Source organism: Eptatretus burgeri, chromosome 5, assembly GCF_056783735.1.
Source record: "Eptatretus burgeri isolate ZD-2024b chromosome 5, Ebu_testis_v1, whole genome shotgun sequence".
In the NCBI taxonomy this organism is placed as follows: domain Eukaryota; kingdom Metazoa; phylum Chordata; class Myxini; order Myxiniformes; family Myxinidae; genus Eptatretus; species Eptatretus burgeri.
The window spans coordinates 1,951,191-1,978,690 of NC_140965.1; the positions used below are offsets into that span (position 1 = coordinate 1,951,191).

At 42.9% G+C, this 27,500-nt stretch overlaps 1 protein-coding gene across 5 annotated transcripts in view; it reads left to right on the forward strand.

Annotated features, from left to right (window-relative positions):
- The window catches only part of LOC147025695 (xanthine dehydrogenase/oxidase-like), a 400,539-nt gene that overhangs the window by 284,581 nt on the left and 88,458 nt on the right, over positions 1-27,500 (forward strand). For all 5 annotated transcript variants that reach the window (XR_015057977.1, XM_085880369.1, XM_085880370.1 and 2 more), the window contains 2 exons: positions 16,431-16,526; positions 18,332-18,460. Coding sequence is in view for 4 of the 5 variants with exons in the window: in XM_085880369.1 (XP_085736495.1) it covers positions 16,431-16,526; positions 18,332-18,460 (225 nt within the window). In the remaining variant the exon portion in view is untranslated. The remainder of the gene's footprint in view (positions 1-16,430; positions 16,527-18,331; positions 18,461-27,500) is intronic.

Genomic DNA, 27,500 nt, shown 5'->3' on the forward strand with positions numbered 1-27,500 from the left:
AATGTCCTATCCCTAAGAGAGGATGATCACCTGGATCTGTTATCATCTGAGCTCAAGCGTTTGGACATCGGGATTGCAGCTCTCTCTGAGGTTCGGAGACCGGATTGCAGTGAGATAATGGTGGGTGGTTACACCTACTATTGGTCTGGTCGCTCTGATGGTTACCATACCCAAGGAGTTGCTGTAGCTGTGTCCAATAAGCTGACCCCAATGATAATTGAGGTAACAGCGGTCAACGAGCGTATTATGAGATTAAGGATTCGTCACTCCTTAGGTGTCATTTCCCTGGTCTCTGTTTATGCTCCGACTGAGGCGAGCGATCTCACCTTGAAGGATGCATTCTACGCCACACTCGAGTCTGTGGTTGATCAGTGCCCCAGACGAGATTCACTTCTAGTCTTGGGGGATTTCAATGCATCGACTGGAACTGATAGGGATGGTTATGAGGTGTGTGTTGGTCCCCATGGGTCAGGAACTATGAACCAGAATAGCACTAAGTTCCTTGACTTTGCAAGAAGTCATGGACTTAGGGTGGCTGGTTCATGGTTTCAGCGCCCACAAGCTCATCGCTGGACTTGGTATTCCAACGCTGGCGGTGTGGCAAAAGAGAATGACCATGTCCTCATTGACGGTCGTTGGAGGATGATCCAGAACTGCAGGGTCTACCGGAGTGCTCAGTTCCTCAATACTGACCACAGGCTTGTTGTAGCAACTCTAAAGCTGCACCTTAAATCCTGGAGAATCCAGCCTAGGCTGGATGTTGCCAAGCTCAGGGATGAGAGAGTAGCTGAGGAGTTTGCAAACAGGCTGAGTGGACACTTGGGGGGTCTGGGTGCTTTGGGGGGTCCTGAAGAGTTGTGGAGCGCCTTCAAGACCACCGTCCTTGATGTTGCCGGTGGATGCCTTGGAGCTCACCGCAGGGCAAAGAAGATTTTTGTCTCTCAAGGGACACTGGATACCATTGACCAGAGTCGCAGGGCCAGGCTGAATGGCAGAGCTGAGCTGTTCAGGGAGCTGAGGCGTAAAACTGTACGTGCACTGAGGGTGGACAAGGAAGCCTATGTGCGAGGAATCTGTGAGGGGGTAGAGCATCACCTGTGGACAGGTGATTCTCGTCCCGCTTACAGGGAAATCCGTGCATTACGTTCATCCAAGCCCATCCCTCGGAGCAGTTCGAGCAGAGAGTGGTAGGCTCTTGACAGAGGAGTCTGAAGTGAAGGCCCGCTGGGCCGGTTACTTTGAGCGGTTGTACCAGGCTGATCCCCCAGCTGTCGAGTTGGATGTCAAGGGTGTTACAATCCCTGTTGCTGACCCTCGAATCAACTGTGGTCCACCTTCGCTTGTGGAAACACGGGCTGCGGTGAACCAGTTGAAACGGGGCAAAGCTCCAGGGATCTGTGGCATCCATGCCGAACTTCTCAAGGCTGGTGGAAATGCTGCACTCGTGTCGTTGCATGCAGTTTTGTGCTCTGCCTGGAACACAGGCATCATCCCAACTGACTGGAAGAGGGGCCTTGTTGTCCCTCTCTGGAAAGGGAAGGGTGATCGCCAAGACTGCACCAACTACCGAGGGGTGACGCTGCTCTCAGTGCCGGGCAAGGTCTTTGCTCGGATAATTCTTGATAGGGTTCGCCACCATCTGCTTGAGCACCAGCGTCCAGAGCAGTCAGGCTTTCCACCAAAGAGGTCAACGACTGACCGTATCCTTGCACTTCGTGTCCTCACCGAACGCAGATGAGAGTTTCGGCAGGGGCTGCTTGCAGCCTATGTTGACCTCTGTAAAGCGTTCGATTCAGTGAATCTGGATGTCCTCTGGAGGATTCTTGGTCTTCGTGGGGTGCCACCAAAACTGATCGATCTGATGTCTGAACTCTATTCTGGTACTGAGAGTGCTGTGAAGTGTGGTGGTACCATCTCTGACTTATTTCCAGTTGTTACTGGAGTTCGTCAGGGGTGTGTACTGGCCCCCACACTTTTCAGCACTTGTATGGACTGAATTTTAGGGAGGATGTCGGAGAGATCAAGTTGCGGTGCATCGTTTGGGAATGTGAAGATCTTGGACCTTGATTTTGCAGATGATGCAGTCATCTTTGAGGAGACTTTAGACATCCTCTTGGGGGCCCTCGAGGTGCTGAATGAGGAGTCGGAGCCGTTGGGATTACGGGTTTCTTGGGTCAAAACTAAGATCCAGGCTTTCGGTGGCATCTTGGAAGCTGCTGTCCTGTCTGTGTCTGTTTGTGGTGAGGATGTTGAGGTCGTGGAGAGATTCACTTACCTTGGCAGTGATATTCATGTCTCTGCTGGCTGCGAGTCAGAGGTCAATAGACGTCTGGGTCGGGCCTGGGGAGTCATGGATTCACTGGATCATGGGGTGTGGCGCTGCCGGTACCTGTGCGGGAGGACTAAAGTCCGAGTCTTCAGGTCCTTGGTACTTCCAGTCTTGCTCTATGGGTGCGAGACTTGGACTCGGACCAAGGATCTGAGACGGAGACTTAATTCCTTTGGTACCAGGTCTCTTCGGAGAATCCTTGGCTATCGCTGGTCGGATTTTGTGTCCAACGAGCGGTTGCTGAGAGAGACTCGGATGAGATTTGTTACCTGCATAGTCCGTGAGCGTCAGTTGCGGCTGTATGGACATGTGGTTCGTTTTCCTGACGCTGATCCTGCTCACCAGATTCTCTCAGCGAGGGAGTCTCATGAGTGGAGGAGGCCAGTGGGCCGACCACATGCCTCATGGTTGCAACAGGTTGACCATCATCTCAAGTAGATGGGGATGGGCCTGGCATCTGCCTGGGGGATGGCCAGACGGAGGCCCCTGGAGTACCGGCGGAAAGTGGACGCAGCGACGCGCTGTTCTGGCACATGCTCCCATACCTGACCTGATTGGAATGAAAAATAAGGACGATAGAGTGTATATAGATCTGCTGGAGTCTCTTAATTATAGGGTTAGTCGATCTGGTAAAAGTAGGAAGAATGAGAAGGAGAAGCACATTATTCAGACTTAAAGTAGCCTTGGTTCAGGTGTTAGTTTTCTTCCAAATGACCCATCACAATTAGTTAATGGACTGTTATTGTTGTTATGGAGTAAGTATCCGCTTTCTGATTGTTTTAATGAAGCATCAGCCATTTTAGACCAGTTGATGATCGTGAAAATAATTAATAAATGTCAATGCAAAGACATTTTATTCCATATTAAATAAGATGAGAAGCACAATCCTTAGTTTTCATTTCACAACAAGCGACCACATATCTTCATTCCCATACCCACGACAACTTGACGCAACAAAAGAATATGAGGCGTCTTTATTGTCCATGGAAACTTATAATGCCTTCTCTAATATCACCGAGAAAAATGACAAGTTTAGTTATAATCCGGGAAGTGGATACAAAACGATAACAGTTTCACCCGGAGCATATGAGATTTCTCAAATATCTTCCGAAATTGCTCTCCTTATGAAAGAACAGGGTGATGACCCAAAAGATATTGTTATAGATATTCAAAAACACACCTCAAAATCATCGATTAAACTTAAAAATAACGACAAGGTTGATTTCACAATTGATAATAATTCATTTAGAGAGTTATTGGGTTTCTCCTCAAAAAATATTGAAACTAATGGGACGTTTTACAGTGATAATGTCATTCAAATATCCTCAGGCATAAATTCGGTATTAATTCACTATGATTTGATTGATGACGCTTATAATGATGGAATAAGAACAAATACAATATTTTCATTCATTGCATACTCAACCCCAATTGGTTATAAATTCAATATGGAACCCAAAAATCTCATTTGTCTTCCCGTTTCAGGAAAAACCATATACAGAGTAAAGTTTATGATAACCGACCAAGATAATCGCATGATTTCTGAAAATGGAGAAATTATATCCATCACAATTCACCGACGTGGTTTTCCAAGAATTAAATATGATGGTTATTGTGAGGAAACAGGAGTTGGGAAAATATAAAATAATTACAGGGGATGCGATGTTCCTTTCCCCATACTACAAGGGTGAAGGTATGTATCTTGATAGAGGATACTATAAACCTCAGAGACAAAGGGGTGTCAGACATAAATTTAGAAAAAAAGGAGATGGGATAATTGATACTGTCATGGGTATAGGTTCAACTATTCTTAAACATAAAGACCTAATTGGTTCAACTGCTTCTGCTGTGGGAAATGTAGCAGGTGCTATAAAGAGTTTAAAAGATGCCCAAAAGGAATCTCATAAATTGCAAGCAATAAATGAAATTAAGAATGGCAAAACTCAGTTGTCTCCCCAAGAACGACAGAAAATAATTCAAATACTTTGGTCAGGGTTTCAAAAGTTTTAACATCTTTTTTCTTAAATAAATACAAGTATGGATAGATAGATATGATAGTATCTATGATTTGGGTGATACCATTGTCATCTCAAACTCCACTAAAAAAGAAGACTACTTCAAGGTATATGCCATAACTGGAATAGATTGGAATGCAAATGGAACAAAAAGTTTTGAAATAAATAATCAACAAACTTATTTGAATCTTGCTGAAGGTTTCTTGTTGTGTAAATTTACATTCACTAAGGCTGCGAATACCACAAACGCTACACTCCTGAATGATTTATTCTGGAAAATGTTTGATCGTGTTTGTTTGTATTTTGGAACACAAGAAGTTGAAGCGGATGATTTTGTCTCTGCGACATCTGAAATGATGAAATTTACACTATATTCATTTAGTGATTAAATGGGAAAGGGAGCTGTCAAAGGTTTTATTCCTGATATGGCAACGGGAACAAACACAGACCCTGGATATAATCAAAGGAAAGGAATGTATCATGATGATACAAAAGCAGGTAATAGTTTTACTGTGGCAGTTCCTCCTCAAGGTATATTTGGATTTTGTGATCATGATAAAGTTCTGTATGGTCTTAAAATTAGATTTCAACTGCAAAGGAATGATAATGAAAATAGATTGCTTTCTGGTGTGGCTAATGCTTTTGCTGCTCAGATTAAATTTCGAATTGATGAAATTCGTTGGCTTGTTCGTGAATATACTCCTAATCTTAAAAAGAAGAGATGTTGAATTGAAGACTTAACTCAAAGAAACCACTCAATATATCATACCTTAAAAGAAGATGCCAACACGTTAAACTGAACCCAACCACTTACATGTGGAAAAATGCGTTGATATATAAAATATCAAAATATGCAAATCGGTGTTCTGGACGTACAGCCACGATATCTGTGGCTCATTTTTTAAAAACCAGATGGTGATGCTGCCACTGATAAGAATAATGCATTGAGTGATAATGCTGAGGTGAAACAACTTCGCGTTTCTCAAGATGGATCATTTTATCCACAAGATAGATTGGAAATTAATTGGGGAAAAAATGATTATGCTGAAGCTTACAAGTCTTTCCAAAAGGCGTGTGAAAGCAATGGAAATAAAGAAGACATTTTGGATATGACATCATTTAAAAGTCTGTATACAATCTCTGTGATTGACCTGAGTGCTCAAAAGCAATCAGTAAAGTCTAATCGAGTGGATACTTCCCTATACATTGAAAGAGGAGAGAGTGAAGAAGGTGATCCATATTGTTTGCTTTTAGAAGAAACAGAATTACAGATTAATTCAGATAATGGTGTTATGATTTGTCTCACCTAATTTTTTTGATAAATAAATGAGTGGTAAAGTGCCAACTGGGGTGTATTTTAATCAAATCAATCTTCATTAACGATCATCTTGTATTCAAAATCAAAAGCCTTGTACGATTAACATTAATACAATTCAGAGAAAAGGAGCAGTAAGAATTGATGTTTTGATCACAAGGGAACAGGTTAAAATCTTGAACAATACTGGCTCACTTAAAATTAAAATGTTAAAACCAATGTTGAAGAAATATTCAATAAGAGAGACAAGTGCAGGTTTTCTCCCATTTCTACTTCCTTTATTTGCTGGTTTAAGTGCGGCTGAGCATTTGACGGGTGGTATTTCAGCAGTGGTGAAAACTGCCAATGAAAGGAAGGCTCAACTCTGGGCTCAAAAAGAATTGGAAAGACATAACAAATAGTTGGAGAAACAAATTAGTGGAAGTGGTGTCATTGTAGAGTTTGCTGAAAAACTTGAAAGTCTGCCTGATAAAACGAGATTGTGCGTTGGAGATATGCTTTCTTCTATCGCACAAGCAGGTGTAAAATTAACTAAAAGGGGTAATGGATTATATCATTCTAATAAATGAATGAGCATTGATGAGTGGTTTCAAGAATTTGGAAAGAATACAACATCAAATTTAGAACTTCTCAAATATTGTAAGAAATGAAAAATTCATATTGATTTCTCAAATTATTACTCAAAGGCACAGGCTGAACGACAGAAATATAGTATTGCAAAAAATATTAATATGAAAAATGAATATAATTTAACAAATTATCCAAGCCCGACTGATGCAAATGACTTGGTGAGATTAAGTGATTTATTACAATATATATCCTCAAATAAAACGGCTGTGTTTTCCAAAGATACAGAAGTGTTGATTTTATCTCCGGGTCATACAGAATTCACAATTCCCATTAAAATAAAATTTTATCAAGAAGAGTCAATCATTTGTCTGAGAATAGAACAATGGGGATATTATATGAATGATTTTGGGTATAATTGGTCATTTAAAATTAACCAAGAAGACCTGGAACAATTAAATCAGTCTTGTAAGGAAGAATATTATCCACTTGTTGCCAAGAGTGAGTTTTGTGGAAGCACGATTAGCAAACAACAAATAAAAGAATTTAATAAGGATAACATCAAGAATGGTTTTTCCCTAGTTTATATCATGAAAACACAAAGAACAGGATTATATATGATAAGTTAGGAAATATAAACTGATTTAACTATGGGAATATGGGAAGGTATTTCCTGTCATTATATTCATCTGTCATATATTTCTAATACATAAATGACAGCAAGAAGGCTTCAAGAAAATTATCATTTCTGTGTCCAAGCATACCTTTCAAGAAAAGGGTTTTCGGTATTTTAATAAATATGTTCGACAACATAAGAATGAGGTATTTTCAATAAAAGATTGGTTTTATACTGATAATAAACCAACAACTTTGGATACAACTAAAATGTTAATTAATGAAAGAATTTTATAGTTAAGAAAACACAAGGCTCTTTTTGAAAATCAGAAGAAATTTTATTGGTTTCCTCTTGTAAAAAAAAATATTTTGGATGCAGGAATATCAAGTAATCCAGATGAATATATATATATATATATATATATATATATATATATATATATATATATATATATATATATATATATATATATATATGATATTCTCTGGGGTGAAGGTGGTTCAGGGATAGTAAGGGATGAGGATGGATTTGAAGAAACTGAGAAGAGAGAGAAGGAGGAGAGGGAGGAGAGGGAGGAAAGAGAGAGAATAACTAAATATAAAAATATGGAAACCAGTGAGATTATAAAAAGATCAAAGGTATTGCAGAAAATAAATAAATCTCAACGCACCGAGGAGGAAAACAAGGAATTGGCAAGTCAATTAGAAATATATGCGTCAAGACTATTAACATCGGTTTCAGGGAGAAGATTTAATCGAGAAAGTGGAGATGAGGAAGAGAAAGAAGGAAAAGATTATATTATTGATGATGTTGGTGTAATTGACTTTGATTAAAGTTTTACATTTTTTTTTCTCAAATAAATGGAGGAAAGAGTGAAGACGTTTCTAAGGATTCCTTGTTACAGCATGTGCGCTGTATACAATTGCACCGAGTTTGAAATGTCCCCGGTGTCTACCACGTCTCCGGTGTCCCACCCCCCCCCCCCACGTTCCTCAAGACAGCCAATGACGGCCGTCCGGTAGATGGTAGTGCGTAACCTAGACGGAAATGGCGACAATTGATGGAAATACCTGAGTATTTCAATGGAAATTTGTGAAACTAATGTGTTATATATATGAAACCATTAAATTTATTGCTTGATGGAAAAAACCAAGAAACGCTCCCCTCTCATGTACGAACGAACGAAAGACGTCATTTCCGCCCACCATCGCATTTCGCGCCGAACGTTGAAAGCAAAGTTATTCTTATTTTACATCATTCTTTTGCGGCCCCCTGCCACGCTGTATCGAACGATTTCATTCCTTCTGTTATATATAAAGGTGCTTATCACAATAATAACAAGATTTTTACATTTCAAATATTAAGTACGCTTTTTAATTGTTTTTCAACTGAAAAAGCATAAATTGCATATTTTAACATTAGTGTACTCATTTGCTTCACCACACATGCTGTATTGAAGGATTTCACTTGTTTTAATAATTAAGATTCAAATGTGCATGTTCAAAACTAAAAAGGTTTTCACACTCTGTAGGAATTTTTCACAAAAATAAATGAGTTATTGTCTCAAATGTAAAAAGAAAACCAAAAGTAAAAAATATCTCGTATGTCAAAAGTAAAAATAATAGGGTTATACAAAAAGGTGCATGTTCGGTGTGTGTCTCAAAAAAGAGTGAATTCATCACCAAACACAAACAAGGGGGAGATTTCCAAAAGTTTTTATCAGGAAGTATATTTACAACTGGAATACCAGGGTATTCTTTCTGTGGTCCAGGAACAAACTTGAATGAAAGATTAGATGAAGCTGACGATCCTAAACCGTGGAGCAAACCCATCAATAGAGTTGATAAAGTGTGCATGAGGCATGACATTGATTATGGGAATACCACAACGTTGGAAGAAAAACATGAAGCCGATAGAGAAATGTTGTATAATTTGTCTCTGATACAAAATCCAACCTTGAGAGAAAAAGTTGATCGGTTCATCGTGAACAAGATGATCAGTGCTACCTAAAAATTGTTTACTGATGTGGGTACAGAGTTCTACAACAAAACATTTATGAATTTTCTTTAAAATAACATCATATTATACAGCACCTTTAATGAAGTAAAAGCGGTTGTTATTGAGCATTTTAATCACACTTTATAAGAGAGACTATAAAAAAATTCACTCAACTCGGTTCTCAACAATGGTTATCTTTAATTCAGGACATTGTCGATAAGTACAACGACACGATTCATACGTCAACGAAAACGAAGCCATCAGAAACATTTACAAAATTAAAATATGAAAAAGAGATTAATGTCAGAAAGCCTCAGTTCAAAGTTGGTGATATAGTAAGAATATATAGGTGGAAATCTCATTTTGCAAAATGTTGTATCAAGCGATGGACAAATGAACTTTTTATAATTGTTGATGTACAGTTTCTTGGACTTACAAATTATGTGATTTAAAGGGGGAAGAGATTTTAGGTTCATTTTATTCACAGGAATTGCAAAAGACAAAGATAAATTGAAAAAAAACCCTTGCACTTACAAATTATGTGATTTAAAGGGGGAAGAGATTTTAGGTTCATTTTATTCACAGGCATTACAAAAGACAAAGATAAATTGAATTATTTTTGACTCCGCCCCTTTTTGACTCCGCCCACACAAACCCCACCCCCCCCGCCCACAAAAGGCACATCCACACAAGCCCCACCCATAATAGGTCATGTGGAGGTGGGTCAGTTCATTCAGTTTCGTTGTGCAGATCACCAATCTAAACGAAATTCACCCTGTACATTCATGAGAACACACCATTGAAATTCCGTGTTTCCATATGCACAAGTTGACATACCGACAGTTATTACCATTTGAAATTACTGCCGTGAAGTGGGCGTGGCATGCATGTAATGGCGGAGGAAACGACCAGGAAACAACAAATCAAGATGGCGGCACCCATGGTTGTCTGGTGATTTCGAGTGATTTTTGGTCTTTCAACAACCAAATATGCGTTGTTTCACACTTGGGCGGGGAGGAAGATGAGAAAGTGACGCAATTCACGGATAAGAGCTGGCGTAAGGTATGTGAGTGTGCGAAGGCTTGATGCGACGCCACGGATAGTGAAACTATCAACAAATGCTGTTTGCTGGCTGATCAAATTATGAAACTGCTGCCAATGACTGACTGATCCTCCTGCGGATGCTGGCTGTCACCGGTTCTGCTATGCGTCGTTTTGTAACAAGGATCATATAAAACGCACTGAAGCCAGGAAAAGGAAATCAGAAGCCAGCACTACTGCAGTTTCTGCTAGAGCCAGTGAGGTGGTGGGCGGACGAGAAGAAGAGGGGCACTCATACCACAAAATACATAGAAAAACCCTCAGAACCTCTGTAGAAAGGGTAGCTGGCAAATCAGCTGGTGTACTGCCAAGAATTTGTGTGATATGCCAGAAAAAAGACAAATTCATCCGTGTCAAAGGAAAATCTCAACGTGATCAGTTGTCCCTGGCAGAAACACAGGATGGAGGAAAGCTGAGGGAAACTGCTGAGCAGAGGAGAGATGAACGTGATGTGAGAATAATGACAACTATAAAGGATAAAGACTGTGTGGCGCTGGCAGTTTGTTATCACCATAAATGTGATTATGAGTATGTGAATGACATATACCACAGACAGAGTGAAAGTAAACTCCAAACTCAGAAAGTGAACTATGACTCAACATTTGACATTTTCTGTGATAAAGTAATCCAGGTAAGACTCATTGATGGAAAGCAATCTATACATATGAAGAAGTTGTGTGAGATGTTCAATGACTTACTCAGAGTATGCGAAGGTCAGGATAAGGCCAACTACCAGGCAAGAAGACTGAAGAAAAGACTGCAGGAACGGTACCCAGACATGATTTTCTATCGTCCACCAAAAATGTCTGAGAGCGAAGTGGTGTACATGAAGGACATTGATATTGGTTCCATTGCTCAGGCTGCTGTTGTAGACAGTAGCTCCACAACAGAAACAGAGTCAACTACAGAGGATGAAGCCAGCCAGTGTCCACAGCAGGGTGACTCAGACCTCAATTTACATGTTCTTTTCTCGGGAGCACGCATGATGAGGGATGACCTGAACAAAGACCAAAGTGTGGACATGACATGGCCCTACTTGGAAATGGTGGAGCTAGCACTAGAGCTTATACGGGCAACTCGTACTTCGAACTGGCCGAAACAACTTGCGATCACGACAGCGTCAATGCCTTGGTACTTTGCTTACGATCACCTAAACTATGCAAGGTACGTACCCGTTTACTGGCTGGAAATGGCCGGGTAAGAGCACTCCCACCCAGACACCTATCAAGCGTTCATGGACGGCAAATGGACTGCCCAACGGCATACTCGTTATGGATTTAGTAGTGTTGCGTGTGATCGGATCAGAGAGCAGACTTTAAGTAGGGACAGCAAGACCAGTGGAGGTATCATTGGTTACACTCAGAAAAGCACAGCTGTGAAGAAGTGGATCCTGTCCCAACCAGCACGTGCGGAAATCGCAAGGAAATGTGAGTCCATGGCGGGTATCCACAACGAGCCCCAAACGCGAAAGGATTTGGATGTGTTGAGCTCGAAGAAGAACGAAGCAGTGGTGGTACAAGTGATGGACACAGTACTACAAATGATTAACCCTTTCTCCGGCGCTCACCTTGAACTCGTCAATATTAGTTCAGGTGTCATCGCACCGCCAGCCACTTCCACGGACTTGAACGCGTATGTCAAGGGAGAGAATGCTGTTGTGCAATTCATGTGTGATCGGCTTTTCTCGGGTGAGGTCCCATTCTTCAGTCCGATTTCGAAGGCCAAATTGGCAACTTTCTTGAAGGCGCGAGGCAAGTCGGCGACTCCCCCCGGCAGACGCCGAAGGTTGAAATTGCGAATGAACGTCGTCTTTTCACACGACTGCTGTTGATTGGTGAGTAAAGCAATGTAACACTCCACGATCTGCTCGCATACCCACTGGCGAACATATCTTTCACGCTGGCATCCGGTGATGGTTCGATTGCTAAGACGGACAAAGCCAAACTCCGCAACCATATACTGAAACTGTGGCCCGATTGCCGTGTGGACGCTCGGCCTATCCAAGGTGCAACAATTGTGGATGGAATGGCCGTTATTCAGGCGATAAAGGCTGGTTCACTGCATAACACTTTCGGCAAACTGGAAGAGATGGTGCTGAACATCGTAGTGGCCAAAGCACGACATAACCAATCTTCGAGACTGGACGTGGTGTTTGATACTGACCCAAGTATCGGCATCAAGTGCCTGGAGCACGCCAGACGAGCAGGCAGGGCGGGCGATCTTCAGGTACGAGCCATCTACAGACGTGATCAAGCCCTTCCAAAAAAGTGGGCCAATTATCTCCTGAGCGGAGCCAACAAGAAGGCGTTGATAGAGTTCATCGTCGAATCGTGGACGAGAAACATCTCTCCATCAAAACTGGGTGACATGCTGTTGTACGTCAGTCATGCCGGCAAATGTGAGAAAATCAAGGCGTCGAATGGTGTCATAATTGTGTCGTCAGTACCTGAACTTGACTGTGACCATGAGGAGGCTGACATGAAGCTCCTGCTACATGCCTCTCACGCGGGACAGAAAGTAGAGTCGGTGCGCATAGAGAGTTTCGACACCGATGTGTTTCTGTTGGCGTTGGCTCACTCAAAGTCGATTCTGGCGCGAAATTTCCATCTGGTCACAGGAAGTCCCAAGGACATTATCGTCGTTGACATTAGGAAGCTGAGTAATGCCCTGGAAAGTTCTGTCTGCGATGCGTTGATAGGTTTGCACAATTTCACGGGAAGTGATACCACCAGTGCTTTCCATGGTAAGGGCAAAACAAGGCCATTTGACTTGATGATGAAGGGTCCCCATCTCATCACCTGTTTCGGGAGCATTGGTCGAGAATTCACGCCAGATCAGAATATCATTCACAACCTGGAACAATTCGTCTGCACCATGTACAATCAGCCGAGCATGAAGAGTGTGGATGAGGCTTTCTGCAAGCTATTCTGCAGCCAGTCGCTGGGAGAACAGAAGTTGCTGCCTACAAGCGACGCTCTGATGCTGCATTGCAAAATAGTGAACTATCAGTCTGCGATCCACCACCGCGTGACTGAGAGGTTTATAGAAGCCCCTTCTCCTACATTTCACGGATGGATGGAACGCAATGGAGCACGGATTGTTCACTGGCTGAACAAACCACCAGCGCCGAAGGAACTGTTAGAGGCGACGAAATGTAATTGCAAGAAGACAAAATGCGAGACCAACCAGTGTTCTTGCCGGTCAAAAGGACTGTCCTGCGCAGAGTGCTGTGGGTGTCAAAACTGCGCCAACGATGAACAGACCCGTGCAGAAAAGGAACTTATGGATGATGAAAGCAGAACTGACGATGATTCCGACGGCGAACTGTGAATGTGGGTGTCACACTGCTTTTGCTGTGGTGATCTACTACACAGTAGTATTCAGATTGGTTAGCATGCAATAGTGGACTTGAGTTTTGTGATAACAGCAGTCAAGAGCCTAGTTCAGCAACCGCTTCAGAGCAAGAAATACTGGAGTTCTAAGACAGTAATCTTCTTGTGGCAGTTCTACTTTTCATCAGGCTGAGTCGCGCACTGTCTTTGTCTTTGATTTAATCCGTAATAGCCAATGTAACTGTCTTTAATAGGCGCTGTAACTGCCTTTATTAGTCAATGTAACTACCTTTAATAGCCAGTGTGGCTGCCTTTTTAGCAAAAAGTTGCCTTGGTCAACTCGAAGGACTGTCTGGTTGGTCCAGACGTTTTCGGCCAGTAAAAATATGTAACTGCTTCGGTTTACGACCTTTAATTATAAAGATCTTTAATAACAGTGAATAGGGTTTTCTTTGATAATATATAACTCTGTATAACATATTGTATCATTTTAAGACCTCACAAGAGTTTTCTTTGATGTACATATCAGTCTCTCCTTGATTCTTCATTTCTGTGTCAAAATCGTGCTTTAATGTTCGGTGTATCTTTAATTGCCAAAAATGACCAATTGTGTCACATCCTCGACGTGGAAACAAGTGGATTTGGACTCAGCGTCTAAAATTCTTTAAGTATGCCAAATTTCATCCAGATTGGTGATCTGCACAACGAAAATCATTTTCTGAAGGTAATAGCGAGTCCCTCCACATGGTCTAATAAGCTACATCCACATCCATCATATCCGCATAATTAGTGATTAGTTTATTAGTTCCCACACACAACATGATTATTTAATTTAAAAAAATTGCGCCACCCACACAAGCCACATCCACACAAGCTCCACCCACCCACACAAGCCCCACCAACACAAGCTCCACCCACACTAGCTCCACCCACCCACACAAGCCCCACCAACACAAGCTCCACCCACACAAGTCCCACCCACCCACACAAGCCCAATCCCCCTGTGCTCCCCCACCTTTGATCCACCACCCCCTCATCCTACCCCACACCCTTCCCCACACACACACCGGGAGGGGAGGGGAAAGAGATGAGGGGGTGGTGGGTCGTTGGGGGAGCGCACCTACCCCCCCCCCACCCCAACCCCCCCCCCACCCCCCACCCCACTTTACATCTCCTTTATTCTTTTCTTTTAATTCAAAATCAAATATATATATATAAGGAAAGCATTTTCTCATGAAACAAAAGTAATAACATTGAACAAAATCTTTTGCAGCAGTCTGATGGTTTGTTTTGGTTTTGAAACTTGATCATCATATTCTGTTCAAAACAAAGAGTGAAGAACAATTCGGGTATATAAAGATGATTATATTATGGTATTGATAAAATAATAAATATAACATTTACCTCCAGAAGATGAGTGTCGTGTCAGATTCCTCCAGAAGATTAAGTTTTGTGTTTGGTTCATCCAGACAGGTGTTTAAACTGAAAAATAAAAAATAATAATAATGAGTCAGAGACGCGCACGCACGCACGCACGCACACACACACACACACACACACACACACACACACACACACACGCACACCCATATGAGGCCCCGCGAGGAGGAGTGATGTAAGCGACATTTTTTAATGATATGATGATGATAGGCTCGGATGATAAGGGAAGGGTTAAAATAGTGCTATATGGCATTAACTCCAAAATGGCCGATGTGTCCCTTACATCACTCCTCCTCGCGGCGCCTCATACACACACACACACACACACACACACACACACACACACACACACACACACACACACACACACATACACACACACACAAACACACACACACACAAACACACACACACACATATACACACACGGAGGCAGAGATAAAGACATAAAGACACACAGAGGGACAGAGAGATAATTTCTCACCTTTGACTTGACTCATTCAAAGTTAGAGGACGTGAGAGAATTTTTTTCCAGCCAACAAAAATGTCATTCAATTCTCTTCTGAATGATCGAATGTCTTCAAGGAAGTCATTCATTTTTAGCCACTCATTGTGTAATTCAAAGGCCTCCTGTTCTAGATCAGTTATCATCGATGTTCTTATTGGGGCAACCTGTTAGAAAAAGACACACAATAATTATTGGTTGTATTGTGATATAATTCTGTATAAAACAACAAATAATGAAATGGGTTAAGGATCTCACCTGTCATCTTGTGAAAACGATTGTTCCGCAAGGTCGGAGAAATTATCTGCACAATCCATTCTCTAAACAAAACATGCGAAGCCCGAGCAATAAATACGAAGCCGAGCAATAAATACGAAGCCCGAGCATACGAAGCAATAAATGGCCTCCTGTTGATGATGTCATGGGAGATTACACAACAAAGGGTTTTTCAGGGTGCGCCCCACATAGGAAATGACTTCGGAATTTTTTGGGCTTGGTTCGGGCGAGGCAGCTTGGCTGACTCCAGACTGACTCATTTTAACACGGAAATGAAACAGCTTGCTTTGAATTATTTTGAGAAAACTTGTGTTTAAAAGCTGTTTTTGCTTGCTTTCAGCGAAACTTTGTTCTGTTAGTGTTCTCATGATTTAAGATATAACCATGAGAGACATGGGCACAGCATACTTCCTCATTTTCACAGCACGACTGTGCTCTTAAAGGCACTTCCCCATTTTACAGAACCGAACGAGGGATAGTGAACTTCCCTTTCTTTCATGCTTATAGAGATAAAGTGAATATACTCGATGGAAATGAATGTTATAAGAAAACTAAGTTATTCCTTAAAGTAGAACATTGGCAAATATGCGTTGGTTCGCTCTTTGAGTGGAATGAAAATATACAAGGACTGTGATTATGTTGAGGGGAAGAAGTTCTTTCATCAGTTAGTCTCAATTTTACATTTGCTTGTCTGGGAGGGAAGTGGATAGGTGGGAAGAAAATCAGTCTCCTATTCTGAGCTTTTGGGGCTTGAGTCAGAAAGTTTTTCCCTTTTTCCTTATTCATTTGAATGGGTGTCCCAGAAATCCCATTTATCATCGACACATTCTACTGTTAAGCACGTTAAAAAGTGCACCTCTCTCGACTTATCGGCTGAATCCCAGACTGGGTATTCCTCATCTTAAGGAATCATTGTACTTTTTGTGTTAAATTTAGGGTGGTGCTCTTGTTCACATTTACACTGATGGATCAGTCCTTTTGGCCCATGGAGGAATAGAAATGGGACAAGGACTCCATACCAAGATGATTCAGGTAAATGGTGCTAATTTTTACTTGCAAAATCGAAGATTTTTCAAGTATATTGGTTTTTCGATTTTGTTATTGTCTGTCTGTTTGTCTGTTTGTCTGCCTGTTTGTCACCTACAGGTCACAATTTTCAACCGATCTTCATGAAACTTCACCACATGGTAGAGTTTGTCATAAGAAAGAAGCCTATTGCTTTTGAGGTCAAAAAGTCAAAAGGTCAACATAGGCCAAAGGTAAACAACTTTGGTGAGATTTCTAAAATCCTAAAATTCATCCGATTGATTTGAAATTTGAAGAGGATTTATATTTCAATTCACTAAATTCAACCAGCCAATTATTTTTGAGGTCAACATAGTCGAAAAGGAAAACATAATCCCAAAGTCAACAACGAAGTTGGTGATTCTAAAATCCTCAATTTTTTTCCGATTGACTTAAAATTTGAAGAGGGTATGTATTGCAGGTCACTGAATTCAACCACCAATTCTTTTGTAGGTCCATGCTGGCCAAAAGGTCAACATCGGCCAAATTCTAAAATTGTCAATTTTCATCTGATTCACTTGAAATTTCAAGAGGAGTTACATATTTGGTCATTGAATTCAACCACCAATTATTTTTGAGGTCAAATTTGTTTTATGGATTTTTCAAGTGGTGTGCTCTGCATGACGTCTTCTTCTTGTTTAATTAATGATTCACCATGTGCAATTTCGCAAACTCCCTTTTGATAAAACTGCAAGTGTTGCATCCGTTTTCTCTTTTTTAAACCCTTGCCAAACCCTGGACACTACCCCCCCCCCCCCTTAACAAGTACCAAGTTGAAGAAAGTGAAACAAAAAATAAATGGAACGACACTCGTAGAGTGCATCGTCTCACCTTCCGCGTTTATTCTGAACAAAAAAATCCCCTCGTTAACTGAACACACTGCTGTTATGGCCCATATACTTGTATCATCGATGATTTGAGGAAAGAGTTCCAGCTATTATGTCACAGTTACTTGGCATGGGTTATGAACGTAATAAATTTAATTTGCTCACATCCTGTCATAGATCAGATATTAGAAGTTTCAGATTTTTCAGAAAAACATTTCAACCAATTATGGCTGGAATACCACTTCACTGATTACATCATCGTGATCACCCTATATACCCCATGGGGATTTGATGACATATGCCAAGTTTCAATTTTTTTCGTTGAGCAGTTTCGGAAAAAATTATGGCCAAATTTTTTATCCTGTAATTCAATATTGCTGCTACGCCATGTGACCCATCACTTCAGCGTTAACAATAACATATTCTCCATGGGGAGTCCCTCCTATGTTTTAAGTCTTTCAATCAGACAAGCGTTTGCAGAGAAAAGCAATTTTTAATATGAAAATATATAGATGTGGACACCACACACACACACACACACACACACACACACACACACACACACACACACACACACACCCACACCCCCACACACACACACACACACACACACACACACACACACACACACACACACACACACACGGCCATTGCAATGGACTCGCATCTCCTTCGGGGCGAGACGAATAATCAAAAGCAATGGTAGACTTGAATGCAATGTGCATCACGTTTTACTTAGGAACTACCCTTGTGGTGGAGTCTTGCCACCACTGGAGTATCAGATATTAGGTGCACCTTGTTTACTTCCTCAGGTCAACCCCAAAGCTTAGAATACGTGGATGTTTTTTTACGTAAGTCGATTGCAGGTCTGCATTATAACAATACAGCTTGTGAGCTAGTGGATAACCAGGATTCCTTTCATCCTTTCCTTATCCAACTACTCAGGTCGCTGGGCGCTGTCTTGGGTTGCCTGTGAGTCGCATCCGGATTGCTGACACGTGTACAAATTCTGTTCCCAATGCCTCAGCAACAGCTGCCTCGTTCAGCACTGACCTCTATGGCATGGCCCTCATGGTACTTTTATACAATTGTTATGCTATGATAAGGTAAAACGAATGTAACAAAATGTTGTATCATGGTTTAATATCAGGAATGCTGGATATTTGACAATGAATTATTCATGTTAAAGATGTGAAAGATAGCTTTTGCTTTTGCATTAGCCAAGGGCCTGTGGAAGAACTTGTACAGAAATCGCAAGTAGAAGAACCACATTCGTAGACGTCAGTGAAAATTTGATAACACTCAAAAGCAATATGTAGTGTTTTTTGTCGATTTTTAAAAATTATTTTATTTTTATTTTTATCGAATTTCTTTTTTTTCCTCAGCATCTCCAGTCAAGGGTTCAAATGGGTACATTATCATGCCACCCAGTGGTGAATTACTAAATTATTTCCCCTTTTTCACTATCATGCCACCCAGTGATGAATTACTTAATTATATCCCCTTTTTCATTATCATGCCACCCAGTGGTGAATTACATAATTATGTCCCCTTTTTCACTATCATGCCAACCCAGTGATGAATTACTTAATTATTTCCCTTTTTCACGATCATGCTAACCCAGTGATGAATGACTTGATTATTTCCCTTTTTCACTTTCATGCCAACCCAATGATGAATTACTTGATTATTTCCCTTTTTCACTATCATGCCAACCCAGTGATGAATTACTTGATTATTTCCCTTTTTCACTATCATGCCAACCCAGTGATGAATTACTTGATTATTTCCCTTTTTCACTATCATGCCAACCCAGTGATGAATTACTTGATTATTTCCCTTTTTCGCGATCATGCCAACCCAGTGATGAATGACTTGATTATTTCCCTTTTTCACGATGATGCCAACCCAGTGATGAATTACTTGATTATTTCCCTTTTTCACTATCATGCCAACCCAGTGATGAATTACTTGATTATTTCCCTTTTTCACTATCATGCCAACCCAGTGATGAATGACTTGATTATTTCCCTTTTTCACTATCATGCCAACCCAGTGATGAATTACTTGATTATTTCACTTTTTCACTATGATGCCAACCCAGTGATGAATTACTTGATTATTTCCCTTTTTCACTATGATGCCAACCCAGTGATGAATTACTTGATTATTTCCCTTTTTCACTATCATGCCAACCCAGTGATGAATTACTTGATTATTTCCCTTTTTCATGATCATGCCAACCCAGTGATGAATTACTTAATTATATCCCCTTTTTCATTATCATGCCACCCAGTGGTGAATGACTTGATTATTTCCCTTTTTCATGATGATGCCAACCCAGTGATGAATAACTTGATTATTTCCCTTTTTCACTATCATGCCAACCCAATGATGAATTACTTGATTATTTCCCTTTTTCACTATCATGCCAACCCAGTGATGAATTACTTCATCATTTCCCCTTTTTATACGCCCAATATATATATATATATATATATATATATATATATATATATATATATATATATATATATATATATATATATATATATATATATATATATATATATATATATATATATATATATATATCGGGGTGTATTATGTGATACCGGTCATCCGTCCGTCCGTCTGTCCGTCCGTCCGTCCGTCCGTTCCTGTCCGCACTCTAACTCCCAAAGTTTTCAACTTTCACGTTTCATATTTGGTACATAGGTACCATTGCATGCAGTTTTGTGATCTGCCTGGAACACAGGCATCATCCCAACTGATTGGAAGAAAGGCCTTGTTGTGCCTCTCTGGAAAGGGAAGGGTGATCGCCAAGATTGCAACAACTACCGAGGGGCGATACTGGTCTCAGTGCCGGGCAAGGTCTTTGCTCGGATAATCCTTGATAGGGTTCACCACCATCTGCTTGAGCACCAGCATCCAGAGCAGTCAAGCTTTACACCAAAGAGGTCAACGAGTGACCGTATCTTTGCTCTTCCAGTCCTCACCGAACGCAGACGAGAGTTTCAGCATGGGCTGCTTGCAGCCTATGTTGATCTCTGTAAAGCGTTTGATGCAATGAATCGCGACGCCCTCTGAAGGATTCTTGGTCTTCGTGGGGTGCCACCAAAACTGATCGATCTGATGTCTGAACTCTATTCTGGTACTGAGAGTGCTGTGAAATGTGGTGGTACCATCTCTGACTTATTTCCAGTTGTTACTGGAGTTCGTCAGGGGTGTGTACTGGCCCCCACACTTTCAGCACTTGTATGGACTGGATTCTAGGGAGGATGTCGGCGAGATCAAGCTGCGGTGCATCGTTTGGGAATGTAAAGATCTCGGACCTTGATTTCACAGATGATGCAGTCATCTTTGCGGAGACTCCAGATATCCTTTTTGGGGCCCTCAATATGCTGAATGAGGAGTCAGAGCCGCTGGGAATACGGGTTTCTTGGGTCAAAACTAAGATCCAGGCTTTCAATGACATCTTGGATACTGCTGTCCTGTCTGTTTCTGTTTGTGGTGAGGATGTTGAAGTTGTGGAGAGATTCACTTACCTTGACAGTGAAATTCATGTCTCTGCTAGCTGTGAGACAGATGCCAATAGACATCTGGGTCGGGCCTGGGGAGTCATGGATTCACTGGATCAAGGGGTGTGGCGCTGCCGGTACCTGTGTGGGAGGACGAAAGTCCGAGTCTTCAGGTCCTTGGTGCTTCCAGTCTTGCTCTATGGATGCGAGACTTGGACTCTGACCAAGGATCTGAGATTGAGACTGAATTCCTTTGGTACCAGGTCTCTTCGGAGAATCCTTCGCTATCGCTGGTCGGATTTTGTGTCCAACGAGCAGTTGCTGAGAGAGACTCGGATGAGATTTGTTACCTGCATATTGCGTGAGCGTCAGTTGCGGCTGTATGGACATGTGGCTCGTTTTCCTGATGCTGATGCTGCTCACCAGATTCTCTCAATGAGGGAGTCTCGTTAGTGGAGGAGGCCAATGGGCTGACCACGTGCCTCGTGGTTGCAGTCGGTTGACCATCATCTCAAGGAGATGGGGATGGGCCTGGCATCTGCCTGGGGTAGGCGTCGGCAACCTAAACCAGGCCGCGAGCCACTGGGCCACGTTCGGGCCACCTCGCGGGCCGCACCCCCCTCCCAACCCGAAAAAATAACACACACCTAAAATCAATGATAATAAATGTAATTGTAAATTGAACCTTAAGACCTTCAGCCATCTGAAACAACAACGAAAAAATATTTAAGACCAAGTTAAGTGGACTCGAAGCGAAAATAATTTATTGTGACGTACAGAGACTGTGATATATGTGGAAGAATCATATGTCCACACATGTTAAATTTGCCGTCGGTTCAGAAAAATGTTTGGCGGGCGCACCTAATGGAAATCCGGACAAGGCGCCACGGACCGCACGGGAGGAGCTCACGGGCCACATTTGGCCCGCGGGCCGCAGGTTGCCGACCTTGGACCTGGGGGATGGCCAGACGGAGGCCCCTGGAGTACCGGTGGAAAGTGGACACAGCGACGCGCTGTTCTGGCACATGCTCCCATACCTGACCTTATCCTGTTCACTAGATCTTCTCAGCGATTGAGCTTCGTGAGTGGAGGAGGCCAATGGACCGACCACGTGCAGTTGCAGGTTGATCTCCTGGCTGCAGCAGGTTGATCAGCATCTCATAGAGATGGGGATGGGCCAGGCATCTGTCTGTGGGATGGCTAGATGGAGGCCCCTGGAGTACCGGTGGAAAGTGGACACAGCGACGCTCTGTTCTGGCACATGCTCCCATACCTGACCTTATCCTGTTCACTAGATCTTCTCAGCGATGGAGCTTCGTGAGTGGAGGAGGCCAATGGACCGACCACGTGCAGTTGCAGGTTGATCTCCTGGCTGCAGCAGGTTGATCAGCATCTCATAGAGATGGGGATGGGCCAGGCATCTGTCTGTGGGATGGCTAGATGGAGGCCCCTGGAGTACCGGCGGAAAGTGTACGCAGCAAGGCGCTTCTCTGGCGCATGCTCCCATACCTGACCTGACCTTCACGAGCAAGTCAACCCAGTGATGAATTACTTTATTATTTCCCGTTTTTTCACTGTCATGCCAACTCAGTGATGAATTACTTTATTATTTCGCATTTTTCATGATCATGCCAACACAGTGGTCAATAACAATCAAGTCAGTACCAAGAGCGGGTGGATGTCTTTTCCATCTACCCGCTCTTGGTACTCTGAATCCTGTGGTGAGGCTGTTGCTTTAAAACAACTTGCATCCTCCTCGTGAAAGGTAAATGCAACCAAAGGCAATTTCAGAGCATTCCACAAAGCCCGCATTAAGTGTGTCCACTCTCAGGAAAGCCAGAAAACATCATCTGTCCAATCTCATGACTGAGCTTTCATACTTGTCTCCCTCCTTGAAAACCTGGTGGTGCCTTATCAAGTCAGTCACTGGTGTATTCTCCCCTTCCATCCCTTCCCTCGTTTCAAATGGCACCACAGCCGGCTCCGCTCGTGAGAAGGCCGAATGCCTCGATTCTGTTTGCTTCAAAATGTTGTGTCTCTCTCTTTCTTTACCCACCATTCTCAGTAATATCCAATGGCTCCTGGATTACGTCTTTAGCACCTGAGAAGGTGAAAAAGTTTCTGGCAACCCTTGACTCTGACTCTGCAACTGGCTTGGACAGCATCACCTCACATGTCCAAAATATCTGCTCTGATACTCTTATTCTTCTTCTCTCTGCCCTTTTCACCCTGTCATCTTCCATCTGCTTGGAAATCAGCCTACATCATTAAAATGTACAAAAACGGATCCCCTTAACTGCAAACCAATTACTGTTTGTTTATTTTGTTAATACAAAGTCGAGGCTCATATGAGTGCTAACACACAGAACATGCAACAACGGGAGCAGGAGACAAGAGGTGGTGGGGGGGGGTGGGAGAGGGAAGGAAAAAACGGTGGAGAGCAGAGGCGTGAGGAGATCTGCGGAAGGGAGAGGGATGGGGCGGCGTACACAGGGTAAACAAGATGGACACGACAGGGACTTACAGGTCCTTACATGACAGGGACTTTCAGGAAAGAAAGCAGGGAATTTGAACGAGGTGGGTTGGGGGTGGATTAGTGGGGGAAGAAATGATCATGGTTTTGGATGAGGGAAGATAAGAAATGGTGGTGAATAGCTGTTTTGAATACCTGGAGGGAAGAGTGGGTTGAAGAGAGGGTGGGAGTTTGTTCCAAAGGTGGGACAAAAGAGGAATGAAAGATTGAAGGTGAGCAGCGATTCTTCATTTTGGTAGTTTTACCAGAAGAGGGCTGCTGGCGGACCTTGAGGGTTCTGCGAAAATATGTGGAGGACATGTCTCAGTCAAAGCAAGGGTTGGGGGGGGGGTCCAGAGAGGAGACGGTAGAGGACAGAAAAACCACCGACCTGCCTGCAGTGAGAGGGTGAGAGGCCCAGAGACTCAGCCTCATCGCAGGAGACACCAATGATCCTAAATGCCTGGGTTTCCACAGCGTGAAGCCAAGAAAGGTGAGAGGCAGGAGCACCAGCTCAGAGGGGTGAGCAGTACTCCAACAGGTTGCGGGTGAAAGCTTTGAATGTGGTCAGGTGTGCCAAGGAAGGACTTTGCACAACGGAGGAGGCCAAGTTGTAAATGTGGCTTTACCTGGAAAGATCATGGCAGATAGTGAGACCCATAAGCTTGAATGAAAGGACTTCTTCAAGAGGATTGTTGAGAAAGTAGATGGGGTGGGGGTGGGTTCCAGATGGTCGTTTTGGAGAGACATCGTGAAAGTATGAGATTTGTCAGGGTATAAAAACATCTTCCACGTGTTGGGCCAGCTTGTGGTTTTATCCAGATCGGCAGAGAGTGAATATGCTGCTGCTTGCCAATCTGAGGGATGACAGATGGTATGGCAGAGGGTGGAGTCATCAGCAAAGAGATAAAGAGGATTTTCCAGGGAGTCGGAGGGATCATTGATGAAAACCAGAAAAAGAACAGGGCCCAGAACGCTATCTTGAGGAACTCCAGCCTGGACAGGAAGAGGGGATGAAAGAACTCCATTTAGGGCCACACGTTGGCTGCGAAAGGAGAGGAAGTCTGTGAGGCATGAGTGTAGATGTCCTTGGATTCCATAGGAAGAGAGTTTGTTGAGCAGGGCAGGGTTCCAGACTGTATCGAAGGCACACTATATGTCTAGGGAGATGGCTCTGATTCAATGTCTGGCATTGAGGATCTCCATCCATTGTTGGGAGAGCAGAAGCAGCATATCCAGGTTAGATACAAAAATCCAAAAAAGTTTGCTTCCAATTATCAGCGATGTCATGTATACATCATTGCAGGTGACATAAAGTCATTCCATTTCATCAGCAGCCTCATTTCAGATCATCAATTTGGACTCAGACCTTGTCATTCTACATTGGACATGCTACTTTGACTCTCCCTCCAACTGATGGAGGTCCTCAATATCAGTCATGAGATTGGACAATCTCTCTGTACATATACTGTCTGGTCAAACGTATGCGGACACCCCTTCTAATTAGTAGATTCAGCTATTTCAGCCACATCCATTGCTGACAGGTGTATAAAATCAAGCACACAGCCATGCAATCTCTAGAGAAAAACATTGGCAGAAGAATTGGCCATATTGTAGAGCTTGCTGACTTTCAATGTGGCACCGTAATCAGATGCCACCTTTCCAACAAGTCAGTTCGTCAAATATCTGCCCTACTAGAGCTGCCCCTGTAAACTGTAAGTGCTGTTATTGTGAAATGGAAACGTCTAGGGGCCACACAAGATCAGAGAACAGGACCGCCAAGTGCTGAAGCACGTAGCATGGAGAATATTGTCTGTTGTCGGTTGCAACATTCACTACCAAGTTCCAAACTGACTCTGAAAGCAACGTCAGCACAAGCACTTTTCGTCGAGAGCTTCATGACATAGGTTTCCATGACCGAGCAGCCGTACACATGCCTAAGATCACCAATGCCAAGCTTCGGCTGGAGTGGTGTAAAGCTCACCGCCATTGCACTCTGGAGCAGTGTAAACATCACTTCTTTGGAGTGATGAATCAAACTTCACCATCTGGCAATCCAACGGACAAATCTTGATTTGGTGGATGCCAGGAGAACACTCCCTGCCCGAATGCGTAGTGCCAACTGTAAAGTTTGGTGGAGAAGGAATAATGAATGGTCTGGGGCTGTTTTTCATGGTTCGGGCTCGGCCCCATAATTCCATTGAAGGGAAACCTGAATGCTACAGCACACACTGACATTCTGGATGATTCTGTGCTTCCAACTTTGTGGCAACAGTTTGCGGAAGGCCCTTTCCTTTTTCAGCATGATAATGCCCCATGCACAAAGTGAGGTCCATCCACAAATGGTTTGTTTAGATCTGTGTGGAAGAACTTGACTGGCCTGCACAGAGTCCTGATATCAACCCCATCGAACACCTTTGTGATGAATTTGAATGCTCACTGCAATCCAGACATAATTCTCCAACATCAGTACCCAACCTCACTAATGCTCTTGTGGCTGAATGGAAGCAAATCTCTGCAGCAATGTTCCAACATCTAGTGGAAAGCCTTCCCAGAAGAGTGGAGGCTGCTATAGCAGCAAAGCGTGGGGGGGGGGGGGGGATGGGGACCAACTCCATATTGATGCTCATGATTTTGGAATGAGATTTTGGACGAGCAGGTGTCAACACACAGTTGGCCATTTAGTGTATATCGAGCTTTCGAGAGCTTGGCATCCCACCTTGCTATCCCAACTGTCTGCAAATGGAATCCAAGGCCAACTCTACTCTTGGATTACTGACTTCTTCCACTCCCTTCGCCAATGTGTGGCTCTCAACAGAAGCCTTTCTTCTCCTATCTTTGTCAAGGCTGGAGTATTCCAGGGCTATGACAAAAATCACAAACTGGTGAAACATTTGGAATATGTCTTTCAATCCTGAGAAATCCCACACACTCACCCTCTCTCTCTCATTCCGAAAGGACCATGACGCAAACCCTCTCATCGGCTTTCTCAACAACCTTCTTATAGAGGTTGAGTCATTCAAACTCTTGGGTCTCACTCTCAGCAATGGTCTCTCTTTGGCAAGCCACGTTTCACAAGTTGGCCTCCAAAGCCACATGCTGACTGGGCATCCTCCATTGTACAAAGTCCTTCCTTGGCACGCCTGAGCTCTTACCTATCATCGAGGATTTCATCCATAGCTTGGAGTGCTGCTTTACCCTCTTGGCTAGCCTCGCAACCTGTTCAGCTTGGAAACCGTGGAAACCAAAGCTTTCAAGATCATTGGAATCTCACAATGTAGCTGAGTCTCTGGGCCGATCACTTTGTCAGCGCCGACAGATCAGTGGTCTCTGTCTGTCTTCCACCTCATTTCTGGTCTTGCACCTTCTGCCCTCTTTGTGCTCTGTCCCCCTCCAAGTATCTGCAGGATGCATGTGATCCACCATGAACCCCCTCATAGTGAAACTACCTAAATCCAGAACCACTGCTGACCTCCACTCATTTATTTCTCTATTTTCCCACCTGTGAAACGACCTTCCACACTGTCTTCGATCTCGTTCTTCTGTCATCTTCAACTTCAAGACAGCTGTTCACCACCATCTCAGGTCATCCTCTGACACTCGACCAAGAGGAACCAAGTTAAGAAGGCCAGCAGAACATTTGCTATTATCATATCTGTGCAATAAAGTAAGAGAACAAACTTCCAAAAACTGTAGAACAAACTCCCCCATCCAAAGCCATGATCTTTTCGACACCCATTAAACCACCCTCACCCTCCCAATTTTTTTTCTTGTGGATCCATCTTGTCTACCCCTTGCGTTCTCCCCTACCTTTCATCGTTACCTGCATCCCTTGTTTGTCCGTCTCCATCTACTTTCTCCCTTTACCCTGCGATTGGTGTTTCTCCTTTCTCCTGCTGTTCCCTTTGTTATGTTGTGTTCTGGTCTGCTATGTGTCTTCACTCTTCCACAAGCCTAGACCATGTATAAAATTTCAAAATTATAAAATTTTTGTTCTCCATATTCTCATAATAAAGGTTTGCTGAAAATTTGACGACAAAATTATGATGATAAATAAGTTATGGCCAAGACAGACACACTG